Source organism: Schistosoma mansoni (assembly GCF_000237925.1).
Source record: "Schistosoma mansoni, WGS project CABG00000000 data, supercontig 0173, strain Puerto Rico, whole genome shotgun sequence".
NCBI classification, from domain to species: domain Eukaryota; kingdom Metazoa; phylum Platyhelminthes; class Trematoda; order Strigeidida; family Schistosomatidae; genus Schistosoma; species Schistosoma mansoni.
Genome location: NW_017386059.1, coordinates 152,053 through 171,449, shown reverse-complemented (window position 1 = coordinate 171,449; position 19,397 = coordinate 152,053). Strand labels below are relative to the sequence as shown.

The following is a 19,397-nucleotide window of genomic DNA, read 5'->3' as shown; positions in this document are numbered from 1 at the left end:
GTGGAACTCGTCACTATACATCAACTTCATTGACTATGAGAAGGCGCTTGACAGTGTGGACAGGAGAACATTACGAAAACCTCTTAGACACTATAAAGTTCCTGAGAAAATTGTCAACATTATCCAGAACTCATACGACGAACTACAGTGCAAAGCTGTGCATGGAGGAAAAACAGACATAGAAGTAACTGTAAACATGCTCCACATTCGATTCAGGATGATATGGGAGTCAGAACAAGTTTCGACGGACTGGAAAAGACACTCCATCGAGATACCAAAGAAAGGAGATCTGAGCGGATGTACGAACTACAGAGGCATCACACTACTATCGGTACCAGCAAACGTTTTCAACAGTGTTGTTGGACCGGATGAAAGACACAGTAGACACCCAACTTTGAAATCAACAAACCGGACCCCGTAAGGATCGGTCGTGCACAGACCAAACTGCGACACTACGGATCATCGTTGTACAGTCAATTGAATGGAATTCGTCACTATACATCAGCTTCCTCGATTACGAGGAACCATTGGACAATGTAGATAGAAGGACCTTATTGGACCTTTTTCAACACTATGGTATACATGAGAAGATTGTCAACAGCATACGGAATTCATACGACAGACTACAGGGCGACGTGGTGCACGGAGGACAGCTGACAGACGCATTCCACATGAGGAACGGAATCAGACAAGGCTGCTTAATCTCCTCATTTCTCTTTCTTCTAGTTGTTGACTGAATTGTGAAGACCTCGACATCTGACGGGAAGCACGGAATAAAATGGACAGGTTGGATGCAATTAGACGATTTGGACTTAGCAGATGATCTCACCCTTCTATCCCATACACACCAACAAATGCAAGTCAACATAAACAGTGTAGCAACAGCCTTTGCATCTGTACGCCCCAACATACACAAGGGAAAAAGCAAGATCCTCAAATACAACATGGAGAACACTGATCCAATCACACTTGGAGAAACTCTGTTAGATGTGGAAACATTCACTTATCTGGGTAGCATCATTGATGAACAAGAAGGATCTGATACAGACGTATAAGCGAGGATTGGCAAAGCAAGGATAGCATTCCCACAGTTGAAGAGCATATGGAACTCAAAGCAACTGCCAACGAACATCAAAGTCAGAATCTTCAATACGAACGTCAAGGCAGTTCTACTGTACGGAGCTGAAATGTGGAGAAATACTACAAGCATTTATTAACAGTTGCCTAAGCAATATAATGAATGTCCGTTGTGCGGATACCATCATCAACAGCCTATTGTGAGAGAGAATAAACCAGTTTCCAGCTGAAGAGGAAATTAGGAAAAGACACTGGAAGCGGATAGGACATACATTGTGGAAATTACCAAACTGCATCACGAGACAAGCGCTAACTTGGAATCCTAAATGGAAACGGAAAAGAGGAAGGTCAAAGAAGACACTGAATCAGGAATCGGAAACAGACATGGAAATGATTGCTCAGGACAGAGTTGGATGGATGGATGAGCGGTCGATGCTTCTTCACAAGGGGTATATATATATATATATATATATATATATATATATATATATATATATATATATAGCATCTTTGTATCCTTCAATATATAATTAACCAGTCATACAATTTTGGTACTGCCAACTTACTGAAAGTAATTTATCATTCTAATTAACGACAAACAATGGTTCTTTACTACGGATATTTGGTTATCATACTGAAAAAAAAAAGAATCCCACTTTGACGGAAATCATGCTCATTTCATTTCATTTATTTGTGTAATATGAACTGTAAATTTGTCAGCTTTGCCAGACGAATATGAACAGTTAAATTTAAGTTATACTTGACTCCAACTACGAAAAACATGCTGTTACTGGTTTTTCCAACTAAACAGAATTGGCTATCAAAACTATTTTCCCACTGAATGACCCTGTAAGTTGATGTTTGGTTTTCCGTTTAATTTCATTAGGGTTCGACTGAAACAATTGAATGATTCACTAAACATTGACAAGATTTATGTTACTATTGACTAGTAAACAAAAGATTCAAAGATAACGGATGTTTCTATTACTGAGCACAGCGAAACTGGTTAAAAAGAAGTATGAAGTCCTAGTGCACTTAATGGTACAACAACGAATTATTTTCAATTAATAATCGAATAAGGATTCACGTACTTAGTTACGAACCAAACTTGAAGTGCGAAGGCAAGCAACACTACTCGGTTGCCAAAAAAAGAGTAGCCGCAACGAAGTAGTTATTTCTAGACAAATTTAAAATCCTCAAACGAAGATTATGCTTAAACTACAAATACATTCAAAGTCATGATATTTATTCGGAACAATTTAAAAATGTAACTACAAGACAGAATTTCCATCCACAAAAAAACTTACCTCATTACATGTGGATTTTAAACGATCATTAAGTAACTTTTTATCATTTAAAGCTTGTTTTTCCCTTTCTTTGATTAATTCACTTGATCTTTGTGTTTCTTCTAAATTTTGCTGGCATCTTCGATAAAGTTTTTGTACTTGAGTTAAATCAGACTGTACACGATGAAAACTAATTACAAAACATAAAAAGCAGAACAAGAAAAGTATGTAAATACAAAATTGGTGCTTTTATTATAAATACTTGTATTTTGTTTATATTATTATATTATTATATCATATCATTATATTATTATTATTTTGTTTGTATTTTTATCCATGAAAACAGTGCATGTCAATTGCAGATAGCCAGGTATCTATTTTTTTTTATCAAAAGGTGAGTATACAGTAAAGTAGTTTGCTTCGTATTATTTTATGATAGGGAAAAATAGCCGATGACAGTAAGACATGAATTTGTTAGCATTTTATAATATATACCATGGAAACAGTGCTCGTGCACGGTGGAGCTACAGTGTGAATAGTTCTGATACTAGAAGTACGGTACTGATATATGCCACACACGCTCTATCATCGAATATTCTGGGGTCTTATGCTGACTAACATAATAGTAGATTAGAAAAAGACTAATGGTTTGCATACATAAAATCAATGTATAAAATCACTAGCTGTGGTTCTGAAACGCGTTGGGAGGCGATAAACTTTGTTTTTAGAAGTCATCAACTGATTGAGATCGATGGATCTTTAATGAGACGTTTTAACATTGATCACAGAGATGAATCCAATTTTTATCTTCCTCTAAAAGTTTTAACACTGCTCATGCTTTTCAATAACTGATTTCATCTATTCTTTTGGAAATATACTCTCTGCTTGGTCTCCACTCTTAATGACATTATTATTTTGACTTACTTGCTTGTCACCTTGCTGATTTCTTAGTGTTGCGCTGATAGAAAGTGTGAAAAAAGTCTAGTTTACATCTGGATTAGGTAGTACCACTAATACAATTTTTATAACTGTGATCCACTTTTAGAAATAAATACAAGATCATTTGAAAATATCATAAAATCGTGATACAAATATATTGAATAATTAACAATGCATACGTCATGACGTACCAAATAACATAATCTAAAGTGAATATAATTTTTAAACATAGGTTTATTTAATTCACTGTAACAAAGCAAATCTTAAGTTTTACGGTCAAAAATATTTATGCAGCCGAGTTAATGGATGACTTTATAACAGCAACTAGATATTTCCACTCACCTATTAAGGTTTACAGTGTTTTAAGCACTTTATTTACCAAGTTTTTTATAACTAAGAAGATAAATGAATACAGCGCACATGTATTTTCTTTAGTTTTACCAGACCATAACCTTGTAAAAGGAATTGTGATAAATTATCCGTACAATCCACTGTGAGATACATAACTCTACCGTAGTAATCTGAAGTTGATAATATGCGTCTTACTATTGATGAATCCCTAAAAATAGCAACTTCATGTAAGCTGAATAACTCATTCAAGCTGAAGGAATATGTATAAAGTAGTAGAACTTCCTCAATTACTCGATAACGAAAGACGTTGGCATGTATTTTGTTTCACGCTTCCAAAGAATGGCTCAACTGAAGAAACTACTTTACAGGAACAGGTAAAGTCATATGCATAAATTGTTTGAGGCACTAGAAAATCTATAGGTTTGTGGTTGACATTTTTGAGACAATAATATTCTGCAATTAAACAGTTTAACCTTAACTGTTACACCATTATCCTTAGACACCCAAAACTTGAAGACAATAAAGCAGAATCTACAAGTAACATGAATGAAGATGGTGAACATGCATCTGATTATATAAAAGTTTATGGAATGACTAGTTTTCATTTACTTCTAAAACAAAACATTTGGTACAATAGGGTACCGAAACATGTGTAGTGAATGAAAATTCAACGTGTTAGATAAAGTGATGAGAACATGTTATTGCTTGGATCAAAATAACGACGAAATCTCATAATTACATGGTGAAGAATTATGTATAAGATAATCTTTTACTTCTTTAACCAAAGTGGTTGGTGTGCATCAAGTAGCAATATTTCCCCTTTCATTTATTCCCTTTTCCTCATACCTTGTCCTCTTCAACTACAAATACTTTTCTTATGCATGCAGATGATATTACTGTATCTACGCGTTTTTCACTCTCCTGAGTGAGAACGAATAAGTTTCTAGCACCGACGATTGATGCTTTATTTTGAACGGTTTTGCATTCAATCTCTTTAGACCTCAAACTGTAAAAACTTAGTCTAAGTGATAAAAAGGACTTAAACACTCTGTGGTGATCGTTTGACTCCTAGACCTTTGAGGAATCTGTTACATAGGCTGTATCACAGGTTACTTAACCTGGTGTAGGTTTTTTTCCGATCTCCTTTGGTATTCCCGTTGTTTTTTTTAATATCGAAGAAATATTTTCGCTTGGCTTACAATGTACAGAGAATATGTGTTATCGCCTTTGTCCAACTTTTGTGTTTATGGCAAGTTCTTAAATATTACTCCACACCATTTATTACTAGACTCCAATTAGAAGATTACGCTGTTACATGGGGTCATGAAAGACGTTGGTCATATTAAGAATGTATCTTTCTATTGGATTATGAAAATAGTTATGGATAGTCATTTGAAATCTTTCATACAGCTAGAAAGTCAGTAAAAGAAGCTTCCCTAATGTTCAACTGGTTTCATCATACAAAACCAGGTGTTTTCTATACTATTCAAAGGTAGATCAATATCCTTTTGACATCACCTCCGATTGCATTTATGAATTTACATGTACCTACCGTAGCAAATATATAAGGACAGAGAGAACAGCCTTTACAAAGTTTTCTGAGAACATTTCTGGAAACCTACGGCTGAAAGGAAGTAAAGTCTCTACAAGTCCAATTGCCAGATATCTCAATAGTGGACATGAAGTGAAAGTAAGTGATACTCAAAATAATCAACGGACAAAAAACATCAATCTTACTCAGTTTTGCAGAGACAATCGCTATCAAACGTTTTCGACCTGACCTAGGTATAGAGGAAAGTTTGATTAGCCATTCCCTGCCATGGTGGTTGGATATTTATCCAATAACCTGTTAATTTTAATCTTTTTTCAACCTTGTCCCCAACCTTTTTATTGTTTTGTTATTTTTGTCTTTTTTTATATTTGTCTCTTGCACAATACGATTGGTGTTCACATACTTATTTTATCGAGTCATTACCCAATTACTGATTAATTTCATCACCTTAACATTACCTAATTATGACTTCCCGACATATAAATACACATCAATCTTAACTATATTTATCCATACACTTTGTATCCTTATTTTTCTGATTATGATTCTCATTACGTTTCGGGCAATTATCTAAACTTCACAAACTAAAGTATGCTAAACATTTATTAATAATTGTACTAGTTATTGTAACCATAGGTTGTATGCAGCCGATGAGAAATCATGAAACAGAATGAATTTGTTTTATTCAGCAAACCTTGTTCTTGCTCTGTCTATATTTATCAAAGAATACGGTTGTATGAAATTTTTGAAAAAACACCCCATACCTGAATATTTGCCTAACTTCGCGAAACGTCCCGCTTACAAGCACTGGGTTTCTTCTGGCTCCTTACAACTGATGAAAGACCGTCGGTCTACTCCGGGTGACCGTGAGTTTGACCACAAACGAAGGCTGTTACGTAATGAAATTGGGCAAAGCTTGCGTAAGGACCGAGAAGCCTGGTGGTCGGAGCGTGCTAATGAGATGGAAGCAGCAGCTGCATCTGGTAACTGCCGGAAGCTCTTCCAACTCATCCTAGCCACTGGTAGCAAGAAGTCTGGTGTGAGTGAAACAATCTACGAGGATGACGGGATGCCAATCACTAACATCTATCGACGTCTTGGACGATGGGCAGAATTTTTCGAAGGGCAGTTCAACTGGCCTGCTGCTCCGGCAACATCAACCAGTTTGTCCTGCCCCCCATGGCCGGTGACGACTGATCCACCAAACGAGGCGGAAGTCCGCAATGAACTCCAACTCTTGAAACGCTACAAATCACCGGGCCCAGATGACTTACCTCCAGCTCTTTTTAAAGATGGTGGTGACTTTCTAGCTAAGGAACTGACTGTGTTGTTTGCAAAGGTTTGGGAGCTAGAAAGTGTTTCAACATCATGGAATGAGTCGATAGTCGTCCCTATCTTTGAAAAGGGTTCACGTTGTTCCTGTAACAACTATCGGGGGATAAGTCTACTTCCGATTGCGTCCAAACTATTGGCTTCTGTCATTCTTCGTAGGTTGTTTAAAACCCGAGAACGATTGACTCGCGAGGAGCAGGCTGGTTTTCGTTCTGGTTGAGGATGCATTGATCACACCTTCACCCTCCACCAAATATTAGAACACCGTCATATTTATCACAGGCCAACAATCGTAGTGTTTCTTGATATCAGGGCTGCCTTCGATTCGTTGGACAGGACTGTTCTCTGGGATTGTCTATTGAAGGGTGTGCCTGAGAAGTTCATTAACATCTTAAAGGCCCTGTATACGAACACCTCAGGCAGAGTGAGGGCATACAACCACCTTTCTCCCTTGTTCCATTCGAGCAGTGGGGTTAGGCAGGGTTGCCCAATCTCACCATTCCTCTTCAACTTTGCCATCGACGACATCCTGGAAACAGCTCTGATGGATGTAAGTAATGGCGGTGTGGATCTGCTGCCTGGAGAACGACTTCTCGACGTCGAGTATGAGGATGATATTGTCTTACTGTGCGATAATGCCCAAGGCATGCAATCCGCACTTAATCAGTTGGCAATCAGTGTCCGCAGGTACGGCATGTGCTTTGCACCCTCCAAGTGCAAAGTACTCCTACAAGACTGGCAGGATTCTCATCCTGTACTCACCTTAGATGGTGAGCAGATTGAAGTAGTTGAGAAGTTCGTGTATCTAGGTAGCTACATAAGTGCTGGTGGGGGCGTGAGTGATGAGATTGATGCAAATATAATGAAAGCCAGAGCGGCTTATGCCAATCTGGGCCATCTTTGGCGCCTTCGTGATGTTAGTCTGGCTGTAAAAGGTCGGATCTACAACGCGTCGGTGAGAGCAGTTTTGCTCTATGCTTGTGAAACCTGGCCTCTCCGAGTTGAGGATGTTAGACGTCTCTTTGTGTTCCATCATCGTTGTCTCCGACGGATTGCTGACATCCAGTGGCAACACCATGTTAGTAATGCAGAGATTCGGCATCGTGTGTTCGGGCACAGAGACAATAATTCAATTGGTGTCACCATCTTGAAACACCGACTTCGGTGGCTTGGACATGTTTTACGAATGTCGTCCCAGAGACTTTCACGTGGTGCATTATTTGCCGACTCTGGGACTGGTTGGAAAAAGTGGAGAGGAGGTCAGTGTATGACATGGTGTCATGGCATGAAAGAAAGCTGCAAAGGGCTAGCTTCTGTTGGTCCTTCACGACTCCCTGGCTGGGGTCCGAGAGATGGTGCAACATAGTGGCTAGAGACGTTATCAGATATGGCTCAGAATAGAAGCCAGTGGCGAGCCTGATGTAACCTTCTTTTACTCTTTTCATAAAGAGTGGCTATAACTTTCTTAACTGAGAGAGCTCTTCTGGTTGTACATTTCAGTTCCTCCCATCATTACTCTTTTTTTTTCCTTCTTTTATATATACACATCTTCTTCCTTCTCCTCCCATTCTCATTGTTTGTGTGGCGCATATGTATCCGGTGCCCTTTGTACCAATATATATGTGATTGAATAAATAAATATTTGCCTAATGTGGAAAACTAACTGTATAAAAAGAATGAAATTCGACTCACTTTAATTCAATTTCTTCACGACTATTTAAACTTTTACGATAGGATGAAATCAATTTTAACACACCATCAACAAAACTATTCATAGTGATTTGAGTTTCTCCATTTTCCACCCTTAAAACTTTTGAATAACCCATAATCTCAAATTCCTAAATAAAATGCGTTTTAAAAAATAACCAAGCGATAAACGACGAACTAATAAACTTAGGAGAATATGTTTATGTGAAGTAATCAGATGATTGACATAACGAAAGGTAACAAAAGATACGATTTATTAGGGAATTAATTCCCTTAAAAAGGCAGTATGAAGATAAATATCCGCAATATTTAAATTTACAATTAACATTGCTAAGAAACTTGGTGCAACTAACAAGTTAATTGATTCCATTCGACCTAATACATTTTACGAAGTACATGTTTGTGTTTGGCTTCGGAACCATACTTAAATTTTGAGGGCTAGTGAAACTGTAATACTGCCTAACCGAAGTAGATGGAGTGCGATTTGAAAATGTGACTCAACTATTGAATGACAAGCATTTTAGCTACCAATTTACTATTTCATAACTAAGAAGTATTCCCAAACAAAAAACACATGTCAGACAAATTTTAAAAATAGGATTTTAACCGTTAAAAACTGCAAAAACCGAACAAATAGTTCCTTAAGTTGCAACTAAGTAATTGGAAAGCTGTGATGTTAGAAATTTAAGGATATGATTCACAGCTCTATACAAGAACATTTAATAAATTGGATTACTTATAAACTAAACTATGCAATACAAAAAAGTATTACAAGCATATCCTCATAAATAAAACCATAAGTTATCCAATAACAACTTATCAGTTACCGCTGACAAGATCATGTGGAAAAAACTATACATACTAGGATGAAACGGCCATCCAGTGCTTTCAGGTGTTCGATTGTGGTCTAACATTGACAGGCTCTCGATTTCAATATACACTTGAGATTTTGCTTAGAATATTTCTCAGAGTACTTTATTGCTCTTATTTCCTACATTTGATCGTAATGTTTATTTGTAATGTAGTACACTGTTCAACTAGTACGCTCAGTCAGTCATATGCAACGTAAGACCTGATACATATGTACATCGGTTCACGTTGCCACACCATATTAGCACAGCGAGATAAAATTATCTCAAGACAGAACCCAAAGAAGTAGAGGTAGTAACAACATCAGCAGTAGTATAAGATCAGGGATAGAAAGAGATTTCGGAGCCCAGGTTCTAAGGGAAGACAAAGAGTTAATGGACCCATGTTATGTCAAACGATTCTGAGCCATGTCAATCAGTCTCTCATTAACTAATAAACTATGTGGAATCATGCATAAAAAACAAGTTTTTACGCACCAAATATATAAAATTACTAGATTCACTTACATTTGATGTGCAAAGTAATACACTGAAACACTTGAAGAAACTGTTCAATGCTCAGATTACCACACTAGAGTACTGCTAAGAACCCCAAGTAATTTAAGGATTTTAAATATCACTAATAAATATTTATCATCACAATTTATATGCGTGAACATAGAACAACTTAGTGGCTCAGTGGTCTAGAGGTTAAGCTCTCACGCGCGAGACTGAAGGTCCTGGGTTCGAACCCCGTTGCTCGACCGTAGATGTGCACTGCCGTGAAGTCCCATACTAGGACGAAACGGAAGTACAGTGCCCCCAGGTATTACCTCTTTCCATAAGAGGAGAAAAGTGTGGGAAAGATTTAGATTACTGGGTACTGGATAAGACAAAATCTTAATATCGAGAAGCTCAAAATACTTGTGTCTCGACCCTCCGTACGTCCAGGAGGTTGCATGAAGAAAAAATCGTTAAGCAATCTATAGAATGCCCTAAACGCTTGTATTAGTATTTAAAGCAAAAGGACTAAAAATGGGGAAATACTATGGGGAGACGGTAGTACTTCATCATTAGTGCAGGACGACTATAGTAAAGCGCAAGTATTCTCAAACTAATTTAGCAATGTATATATCATAGAAACACCCCGTTAGTCCACAGGAATCCCCCCCACACACACACTGGACAATATGACCATTAAAGAAGTCGATGTATTCGGTCTTCTAAACAGGCTTGATATAGGCAAATCCATGGGACCCGATGAAATGCATCCTAGGTTACTAAAGGAACTAGCTAATTTCATTGCAAACCCCTTAAGTTTATGCTTTAATCTGTCTGTAATCCAAGGTCGACTACCAAAAGACTGGAAGAACGCCATAGTAAGTCCTGTCTTCAAGACAGGTAACATAAACCTGAAAACTACCGACCTGTGAGCCTAACTAGCGTGGGTGTTAAAATTTTAGAAAATATCATTCGGAAAGAGCTTTTTTAATATTTCGATGAAAACTGGATCATCTCGGAGAACCAGCAAGGTTTTAGAATAGGTTATTGTCGTCTCACTAATTTATTAGTGGCTCGTGAAAGCTGGTGCGCTCTTAAAGACCTAAAGTTACCTATAAAAGTAGCCTACATCGATTTTAGTAAAGTTTTTGACAAAGTTCCGCACAACTGGCTGTTATATAAATTGAGAAATGTCTGTCATCATCCGTCGATATCAAGATATGGTGAGCGATAAGGGTGATAGCTTAAAACTTCAAAAAGACCTGGAGAAATATGAATGATCTCAAACCTGACAGTTGTCGATAAATACTTCCAAGTGTATCGTGATGCATAGTGGTCATCAAGGTACAGATACATACATGATGAATAACACTTAGCTACCTGTTGTCCAGGCACCTGAACTAATGATAGGGAGTGAATTAGTTGAGCATGTTGACCGCTTCACTTATCTTGCGAGTCTCATCAGTCCTTGTGGTCTGGCGTGTGGCGAAATCGCAGCACAGATACAGAAGGCTCGTCTAGTTTTCGCCAACTTGCGTCATTTAAGGCGTAGGCGAGATATCCGTCTAGCAACCAAAGGACGGTTTTACTGCGCAGCAGTTCGTTCCGTCCTCCTTTATGGCAGTGAAACATGGCCGGTAAGAGTAGAGGATATTCGTAGGCTACCAGTATTCGATCATAGGTGTCTTCGAAGCATTGGTCGTATATCCTGGGACCACCGAGTAAGTAATGCAGTTGTTAGGAAACAGGTACTAGGTAAGGATGGCAAATCAATTGATAAAGTAATGAAACTTCATCAGTTGAGATGGCTGGGACACGTGTTACATATGCCCAACCACCGACTGCTCCGACGTGCAATGCTTTATGGTGTAGGAATAGGTTGGAAGGAAGCTAGGGGCCGCCAGACCAAAACGTGGCACAAATGCATGAAGTCGCTGACAAGTGGACTGAGCCATGTTGGTAGGTGTAGACTACCTGGTTGAGATCCGCGAGATGATAGCAACCGATGATTAGAGACCTTGAATGACATGGCTCAAAATCGTTTGCAATGGCGAAGGTGCATACACTCTTCGTGTTCTGCCAAATTCTAGTCTTCTGAATTCTTCATGTCCCTATTTTTTTTCTCTTTTCAGATTTATTCCACTGGGTTATACTCCTTGAGTAACATCTTCAAACCCTAATCTTTCGTATTACCGCTTATACTCTTACTACTTCTACCACTATGGGATTTGAATCAACAACTGCATCTCTGTGCTAATGTGGTATAGCAACTCGAACTGATGTACGTACGTACTGAGTTCTACGTTGTGACTGACTGACATCGTTAGGCAAGACTTAAAGACTACTGCACACTGTCGTGCAATAGCCACCAAAGGTTTTAGAACCTTATGGTCCATACGTAGGGCCTTTAGTCATGTAGACGCTAAAACGTTTTCGACTTTGCATACAGTATGCCTGCATCTTAAACTTGAGTACTGCATACAAATGGCTAGTGCTTGACTAAAAATAGACAGTGAGCTTTTGGAAAAGGTTGAGAGAACATCAATTACGCCGATTGCCGGAGTAGCGAAGCTCCCGCATGATGCTTGACTGGCTAAGCTAAACCTATTTCCGTTGTCATATCAAAGAAATAGAGGTGACTTGATTACAGTTTTCAAATTATTGTGATAAATTCGCACCTGATATGCCCTTATTTTTCTTGTCTTCCAAAACATGAAATTTAAGGACACTCCAAAAACATTCACAGGCCCAGGACAAATTGCTTGTCAGCTGACTATCGACTTTGCCATAAATCATCAACGAGTGGGACTCATTACCTCAACACGCAGTTGAAGCTCCATCTGTCGACTCTTCGTTATACCTCGATAAGGATAATGAATGGTAACTTTGGGATCTATTTATGAACCAATATTATGCATATATTTTTTATCGTATAACTGCTAAATAACTAAACTATCCATATTCGTGTTCCCCTCATTATAAGCTTTATTTTGAACTATAAACTATTATACGATTTGCCATTCATGAATCACACCCAGCCTATTGATTACTGTTCCCCTATTCACAGCCAAATTTGGCTAAATCTTGTACATATGTTATTTTCTATTTTATTGGTACGATGTGGTCAGTCTGGTATATAAACTCAGTATGTTTGAAATACAATGATTCATACCGCAGAGGCTGTTATTGGTGTTCTGGACTTAACTGGCTGGGCTAGGCAGAAGCAAGATCGATACGTACTCTAGACTGCTCATACGGGTTTTGTGTCACTGTTTCAATCGATAATTCGCCGCTCTCTGATTACCGGTCTCGTCACGTCATACGTTAACAAGGCATCCACTCGGCCACAAGTTATAACACTCAAAAGAAAGTTGGATCAACCGAAAGACCAGCATTGCCAGGACTAACACAGAACATCTAGCCTCCTATCTTTTCCAAACTGAAACTTATATTAATAAAACAAATTTTAGAAAAGATATTAACCATCGTTAACTCTCACCTAAACACATTTCTTAGAAAATGAATAGAAAGATTATACGTACAGAATTTATCAGTCGAATAGAAGAATCTAACTGGCTCTGAGGCATGACTACGAAAGTTTCAGAGTGTGATGTAGAGGAATCTCGCGATGATTTGTCGAATACTGGTTGAATATTCCAAACAGCATTGTTGAAGTAATCTATTGACGGAATGTGTGACATTTTACGTTTAAAATATATTCTCTTTGTTACAATGTTAAATGAAAACCTTGGATTAACAGTCAGCCTTCATAGAAAGGGAAAGGAAAAATGTAAAAAATGTACAAGTTGACCATACGATGAAAATATGAAAAGTAATGCTGAACTCTAAAGACATGAATGCACGTACAATTGGCTGATCAGAGTAGTGACAAGTATCATGTCAAGACCTCGACATGACATCTTCCACTACTCAGTAATTAATGTTGTAAATACATATGTCATACAGGTCAACCACGACCCGCATAGCTGAGTGGTAACGTAGCTGACTGAGAAGCTGAATGACACAAGCCTGAATCGGCCGGGGGTATCAGTTATTTCCTTTAAGATTACGGGTACACCTCAGTGACGACTGCTAAGTAGAACGGAACCTAAGTCAAACAGGGTTTTCCCTATTGACTACTCACAACATCTGCCTTAACTGAACAATAATCAAAACCCAATTGGTGATTGTAATTTAACAACTCTTTGAATGCCATATTACTAAGTAGTTATCAATCACATGGAATATGGTGCCTACTGGAATTAGAAGAATTAGCAAATGGCATATATATATATATATATATATATAGGTGTGTGTGTGTCGTTTTCTAGACACAGTCGAAGAAGCTAAAACAGCCTTACATTTTTAGAACTTCGGTCGGAAGTTCGCAGCTGTCAACCACTACTAAGAAACTGAAACCTACGAAGCTTAAGTATGTTTCATCTACTAATAATAATGAATTATCTCAGTAGCCTAATAAATAATATTAAAAAGTTGGTCGAGCATCAAATTAAAAAAGCAGTGACGTAGCAACTTATTAGCACAATAGCATTGTTTATTTAACTGAACACATAAACATTGGTACAAGGAGGCACCAAATATTTATTTATTTAAACATAAATATTGGTACAAAGGAGCACCACATATGTATGCGCCACACAAATCTCATTTGATTTGTGTGAGGGTTGTGATACTGCCCGGGTACCCAAACCGAAGGACAGTAACATTGACAGTATGAAACTCACTCATCTAATTTATATTCTCCAGTATAGTCTCCTAAAAGAAAACGGTTCCTCGGATGATTACTGAGAACATTGACTGGACTCCCGTCAACCGAGTGAAAAGGAGTTAAAGATTAGTGCTGAGAAGGTACAAAGGCCTAGGTATAGAAAAAAAACTATAATAGGTACCAGTTAACCAATCTACACCTAACTAATCAACTGGCTGACAAGGATCGAGGAATTTCAGATCATATTCGTGAACAAATCATAAAGTCTCTGAACCCAGAATAACCAATATCCTTGAAAACAGGCCTAGAACTGTGGCAACTCCCTTATCATCATGAGCTTAAAAGGCAGTTCGGATTTCTCCTCCAGTCTTTAAGACAAAAATGGTAGGATGCTGTTGAATGAAATGAACCAGAGGCCTATACTTACAAAAAATGAATTTAAAAGGCTACATAACTTACAGGAAGCAAGAATTTCAAGCACTTGAACTAATCAAGACTCTGTATAACGTTTGTCAATGCTGACGATAAGGATGTTTTTATTAGCCAGTCATTCGCTCAAGTTGAGGTGATGTGAGAATACTGTCGGACAAACCGTGGAGCATAATTGCACAACGAACTGAAGGAAACCCATGCCACTATGACAGCTAATGATGTCAAAGAAAGTCTAGGGTACTTGGGGCTATACAGTCACATGTGGGGATGCTAGACCTCAATTTATGGAGACAACCTTCCCATCATTCCAAAAGGTGGCCACCACTACCAGTGAATTTACACCAACAGACATTGGATATCAGCTAGAATTCACATGCATCCAGATAGGCCACATAACATTGTGATTAAGTGCGAGAATACATTAGAGCATACTACTGCACTTGTGGACTACCATGAACAAAACTACGTGGGAAGGAAAGGGATCACCCAGTCATCTAGGTTATTTGCACATAAACAGGGCTTCTACAGACGATAACAAGGAAATATGTTTTAAACAGAAGTCCGTGAGACTATAATTATAGTCTTACCCATCCGTTTAATGGGCTCCCGTGTATAATAGCAGTGGATTATCGATGATTCCAGGTAGAAACCTAGGCAAAATTAACGATGACAGTAAAATTATTAGTAAATTATAAATACGATGGATTTGAAAAGCTTTCAACGTCAGTAACAGAGAGCACAGTGAAATGACCTGAGAACCCATAAACTTTAATTTGTTTGAGTAACAAATATATATTGAACATCTTAAAATGTAATAAATTTAAAACTATGGTAGTCTCTGTACAGAAATGCGTTTCATATGACAGAAAATACCTATGGAAATCCTATACGGCTTAAAGAGGATATATACTCCATAAAACGGAGGAACAATCCGAAAGAACAGGATATCATGAAAATAATAGAGATTGCTCTGTTCACAAAAACTGTAACCATAACCCCAGTAGAAAAGCGATACTCCCGATACCTTTTTCGCTAACCGCTTACCACCAATGTTTGTGACGGGAACTCGAACAAACAATGATGTCACCATGTGATAGAACATTAAGAAGACCATGTCAAGTGTTAGAACAAAAGTTTTCGTCTATTTCAATTTACTTTCGACATCCATGTCATCTATTCAACCACCAAGATCACTGTTTTTCTCTGGGTATCATCGTGTCTAGTTCCCTTTTTGATGTGAGGCAAGCACAGGTGAGTTCGAAAAGTGCTAACCCACATCGTCCAAAGAGGCCTGTCCCAACCAGAAACTCGAGAAAAAAGTCTCTTCTGTCTCCCGTCTTCAAAATGGTACCCAGCAGGGAACTTCCAGAAGCCGAAATCGCAAGGCTCGGTCGGTTTCCAACGCGAAACACTACCCGACCTCCCGAGTCGTCCTCAACCATCCGGAATGCCATAGTACGCCTGACGCGACTATGGTCACTACTCCAAACAACGTCAACGATTGGGTACAGGTCGTAGTCAAAAAACTACAAAACGACGTAAAAGGGAATCCTGCTCCCACCAAAGTAGTCGAGAAGCCGAAGTCTGATCACAGCGACAGACCAGTCATTTTCCATAGAATCAAGGAGAGTGAGAGCTCAGAATAGAAAGCTCGTTTTGAGCGTGGCATTGTGTTGATAAAACAGCTAATCAACCAAGTTATGCCCCAAAACATCTCCGGAGTCACCTTGCTAAAGGTATATAGACAAGGTAGCCTTGCGAATTTGAAGCCTAATCAGTCCAGACTGCTCAAAGTAGTATTCAAATCCCCAAACGAACGCGACCTAATTTTACAAAATGAACATAAATTAAAGGGTTCAGGAGTTTTTATCCGTAAGGAATTTCCTCTGGCGGACCGTGTAAAAAGACGGGAAGCCGAAAAAGAACTACAGCTCAGATTAGACGCTGGCGAAAAAGACCTGAAAATTGCTTCGACAGAGGATGGTGCCGAAGACATTCTGGGTTAAGCACGAGGCCACTTAAGCAGGCTTCGGATCTGTTACACCAATGCCCGGAGCTTGTACAATAAGCGATCGGAACTAGTTTTACAGGTTGACTCTACAAAGTCAGACATAATCTAAGTCACAGAAACTTGGCTGACACAGTCGATAGATAGTAAGGAACTTGATTTCGAGGGTTTTACATTAGTGAGGGCCGACAGAATACAAAAGCGTAAAGGAGGGGAAGTAGCTCTATCCATTAGGAATGCTATTCCATTCGCCATTATCGACAGTGGGACGTATGAATTAGTTATTTGCCGCTTGAAATTCAAGGGACAAGAGCTGCTGCTTGGTTTGATCTATCGCAGTCCAAGCTGAGGTAAATGAGGTCCTGCTAAGCAGTCTCAACACTTGGTCACGAAGTCGTCGGTCTCTAATCCTGGGGGACTTTAATGCACCCATAGTGGACTGGTGAAATCTACCAACTGAATCATCAGATGATTCCTTTGAACAGGAACTAGTTGATGCGGTTATCACATGTGCCGCAGTGCAACATGTGAAAGAAAACTATGTACGACGCGGTTTCTGCATCATCCTTACTAGATCTTATATTGACTCACTATGAGGATGACGTTGCGAACCTGGATTAATGCCACCCCTAGGCAAAAGTGATCGTGCAGTTTTAAATTTTGACTTCCATATAACTGTCAATCACGAGCACACGTCAGCTCAATCCAGACCTAAAGTCTGGAAAGCAAATATACAAGACATCATGCACTCAGCACTGTCAATAGATTGGACAATAGATCCAGAGTCCTCAATTGAAACGGCTTGGGACGTATTTCGAAACTTATACTTAAAAGTTACCGCACCCCACATCCCTTTGACTACACCTAGGGGGTTGAGAAACTCTCCACCATGGTTCAGTAGGGAGGTTCACATCCTTCTCCGTAAGAGAAGAAAAATGTGGAATAGATTTAGGTTACTGAGGACTGATGAAACAAAATCTCGGTGTCGAAAAGCTCGGAATACCTGTGCCTCGACCCTCCGTAAGTCCAGAAAGCTGTACGAAGAGAAAATCGACAAGGAATCCATAGAATGCCCTAAACGCTTGCACTCGTATATAAACCAAAGGACAAAAAGAAGAAAAGATGTTCCTTCACTATGGGGAGACAGTACTGCTTCATCATTAGTGGAGGACGACTTTGGCAAGGCTCAAACTACTTTAGCAATGTATATATCTTAGAAACATCCTTCCCGCCAGACCATTCAAATCCCCTACACAGACACCATTAAAGAACTCGACGTCTTAAGCTTGACATAGGCAAATTCACTGGGCCCGATGAGCTACATCTTAAGTTACTAAAAGAACTAGCTAACTTTGTTGCGAACCCTTTAAGTATATGTTTCAATCTATCCGCAACCCAGGGTCGTCTACCAAAAGACTGAAAGAACGCGATAGTAAGTCCTATCTTCAAAAGAGGTACAAAATACAAGCCTGAGAATTAGCGACCCATTAGCCTAACTAGTGTGGTTGTTAAAATCTTAGAAAAGAGTATTCGGAAGGAGCTGTTTAAGTATCTCGATGAAAACCGGATCCTCTCGGAGAAGTAGCAAGGTTTTAGAATAGGTTACCCTTGTCTCACTAACTTATTAGTGGCTGGTGAAAGCTGGTGAGCTCTTAAAGACCTAAAGTTACCTATAAAAGTAGCCTACATCGATTTTAGTAAAGTTTTTGACAAAGTTCCGCACAACTGGCTGTTATATAAATTGAGAAAGTCGGAGTTGGGGGCAATCTATTGATGTGGATAAAAGACTTCCTAATCGGGTGCCGAAAGTACGGGTGAACTCCAAGTTGTCTAGTTGGGAAATTGTGCTTACTGGAGTCCCCCAGGGTACAGTTTTGGAGCCAGTGTTATTCCTCTTGTACGTAAATGACCTCCCTCGTCTACTATCGTCATCGGTCTTACTATATGCTGACGATGTCAAGATATGGAGAGCGATACAAAGTAAGGGCAATAGCTTAGAACTCCAAAATGACCTGGATCTGATCTGAATGGTCCCAAACCTGGCAATTGCCGATAAATACTTCCAAGTGTATTGTGATGCATATTAGCCATCAGGGTACAGATACATATACGATGAATAACACCGACCTACCTATTTTCCAGACACACAATGATTTAGGAGTCATCGTTAGTCAAGACTTAAAGACTACTGCACACTGCCGTGCAATAGCCGCCAAAGATTTTAGGACTTTGTAGTCCATACGTAGGGCTTTTAGTCATGTAGACGCTAAAACGTTTCTGACTTTGTATACAGTGTTCGTGTGCCCTAAACTTGAGTACTGCATACAAGCAGCTATCCCCTGCATAAAAAAGGACAGTGAACTCTTGGAAAGGGTTCAGAGAACAGCAACTAAGCTGATTGTCGGAATCGCGAAGCTCCAGTATAGTACTAGACTGACCAAGCTAAACCTGTTCCCGCTGTCATATCCAAGAATCAGAGGCGACTTGATTACAGTTTTCAAATTATTGTGATAAATTCGCACCTGATATGCCCTTATTTTTCCTGTCTCCCAAAACAGAAAATCTACGAAGACACTCCAAAAACGTTCACAAGCCCATGACAAATTATTTATCAGTTGACTATCGACTTTGCCAT

General features: G+C 38.9%; 3 protein-coding genes across 3 annotated transcripts in view; all 3 read right to left on the bottom strand.

The window, feature by feature from the left end:
• The window catches only part of Smp_057600 (hypothetical protein), a gene marked incomplete at both ends in the record, with an annotated part of 52,419 nt that overhangs the window by 8,517 nt on the left and 24,505 nt on the right, over window positions 1-19,397 (bottom strand). The window lies entirely within an intron of this gene.
• Smp_191980 (hypothetical protein) lies at window positions 2,349-2,552 on the bottom strand (the record flags this gene model as incomplete). Its single annotated transcript, XM_018796298.1, has 1 exon — window positions 2,349-2,552. A coding segment is annotated over one exon (204 nt), but the record flags the coding sequence as incomplete, so codon positions are not given.
• On the bottom strand, window positions 8,226-15,811 carry Smp_179540 (hypothetical protein; the record flags this gene model as incomplete). Its single annotated transcript, XM_018796287.1, has 3 exons — window positions 15,779-15,811; window positions 13,136-13,358; window positions 8,226-8,375 (listed from the first exon to the last, which is right to left on the bottom strand). Exons 2-3 carry the CDS (start codon window positions 13,292-13,294, stop codon window positions 8,226-8,228), a joined length of 309 nt encoding a protein of 102 aa, XP_018646887.1. The 5' UTR covers window positions 13,295-13,358; window positions 15,779-15,811.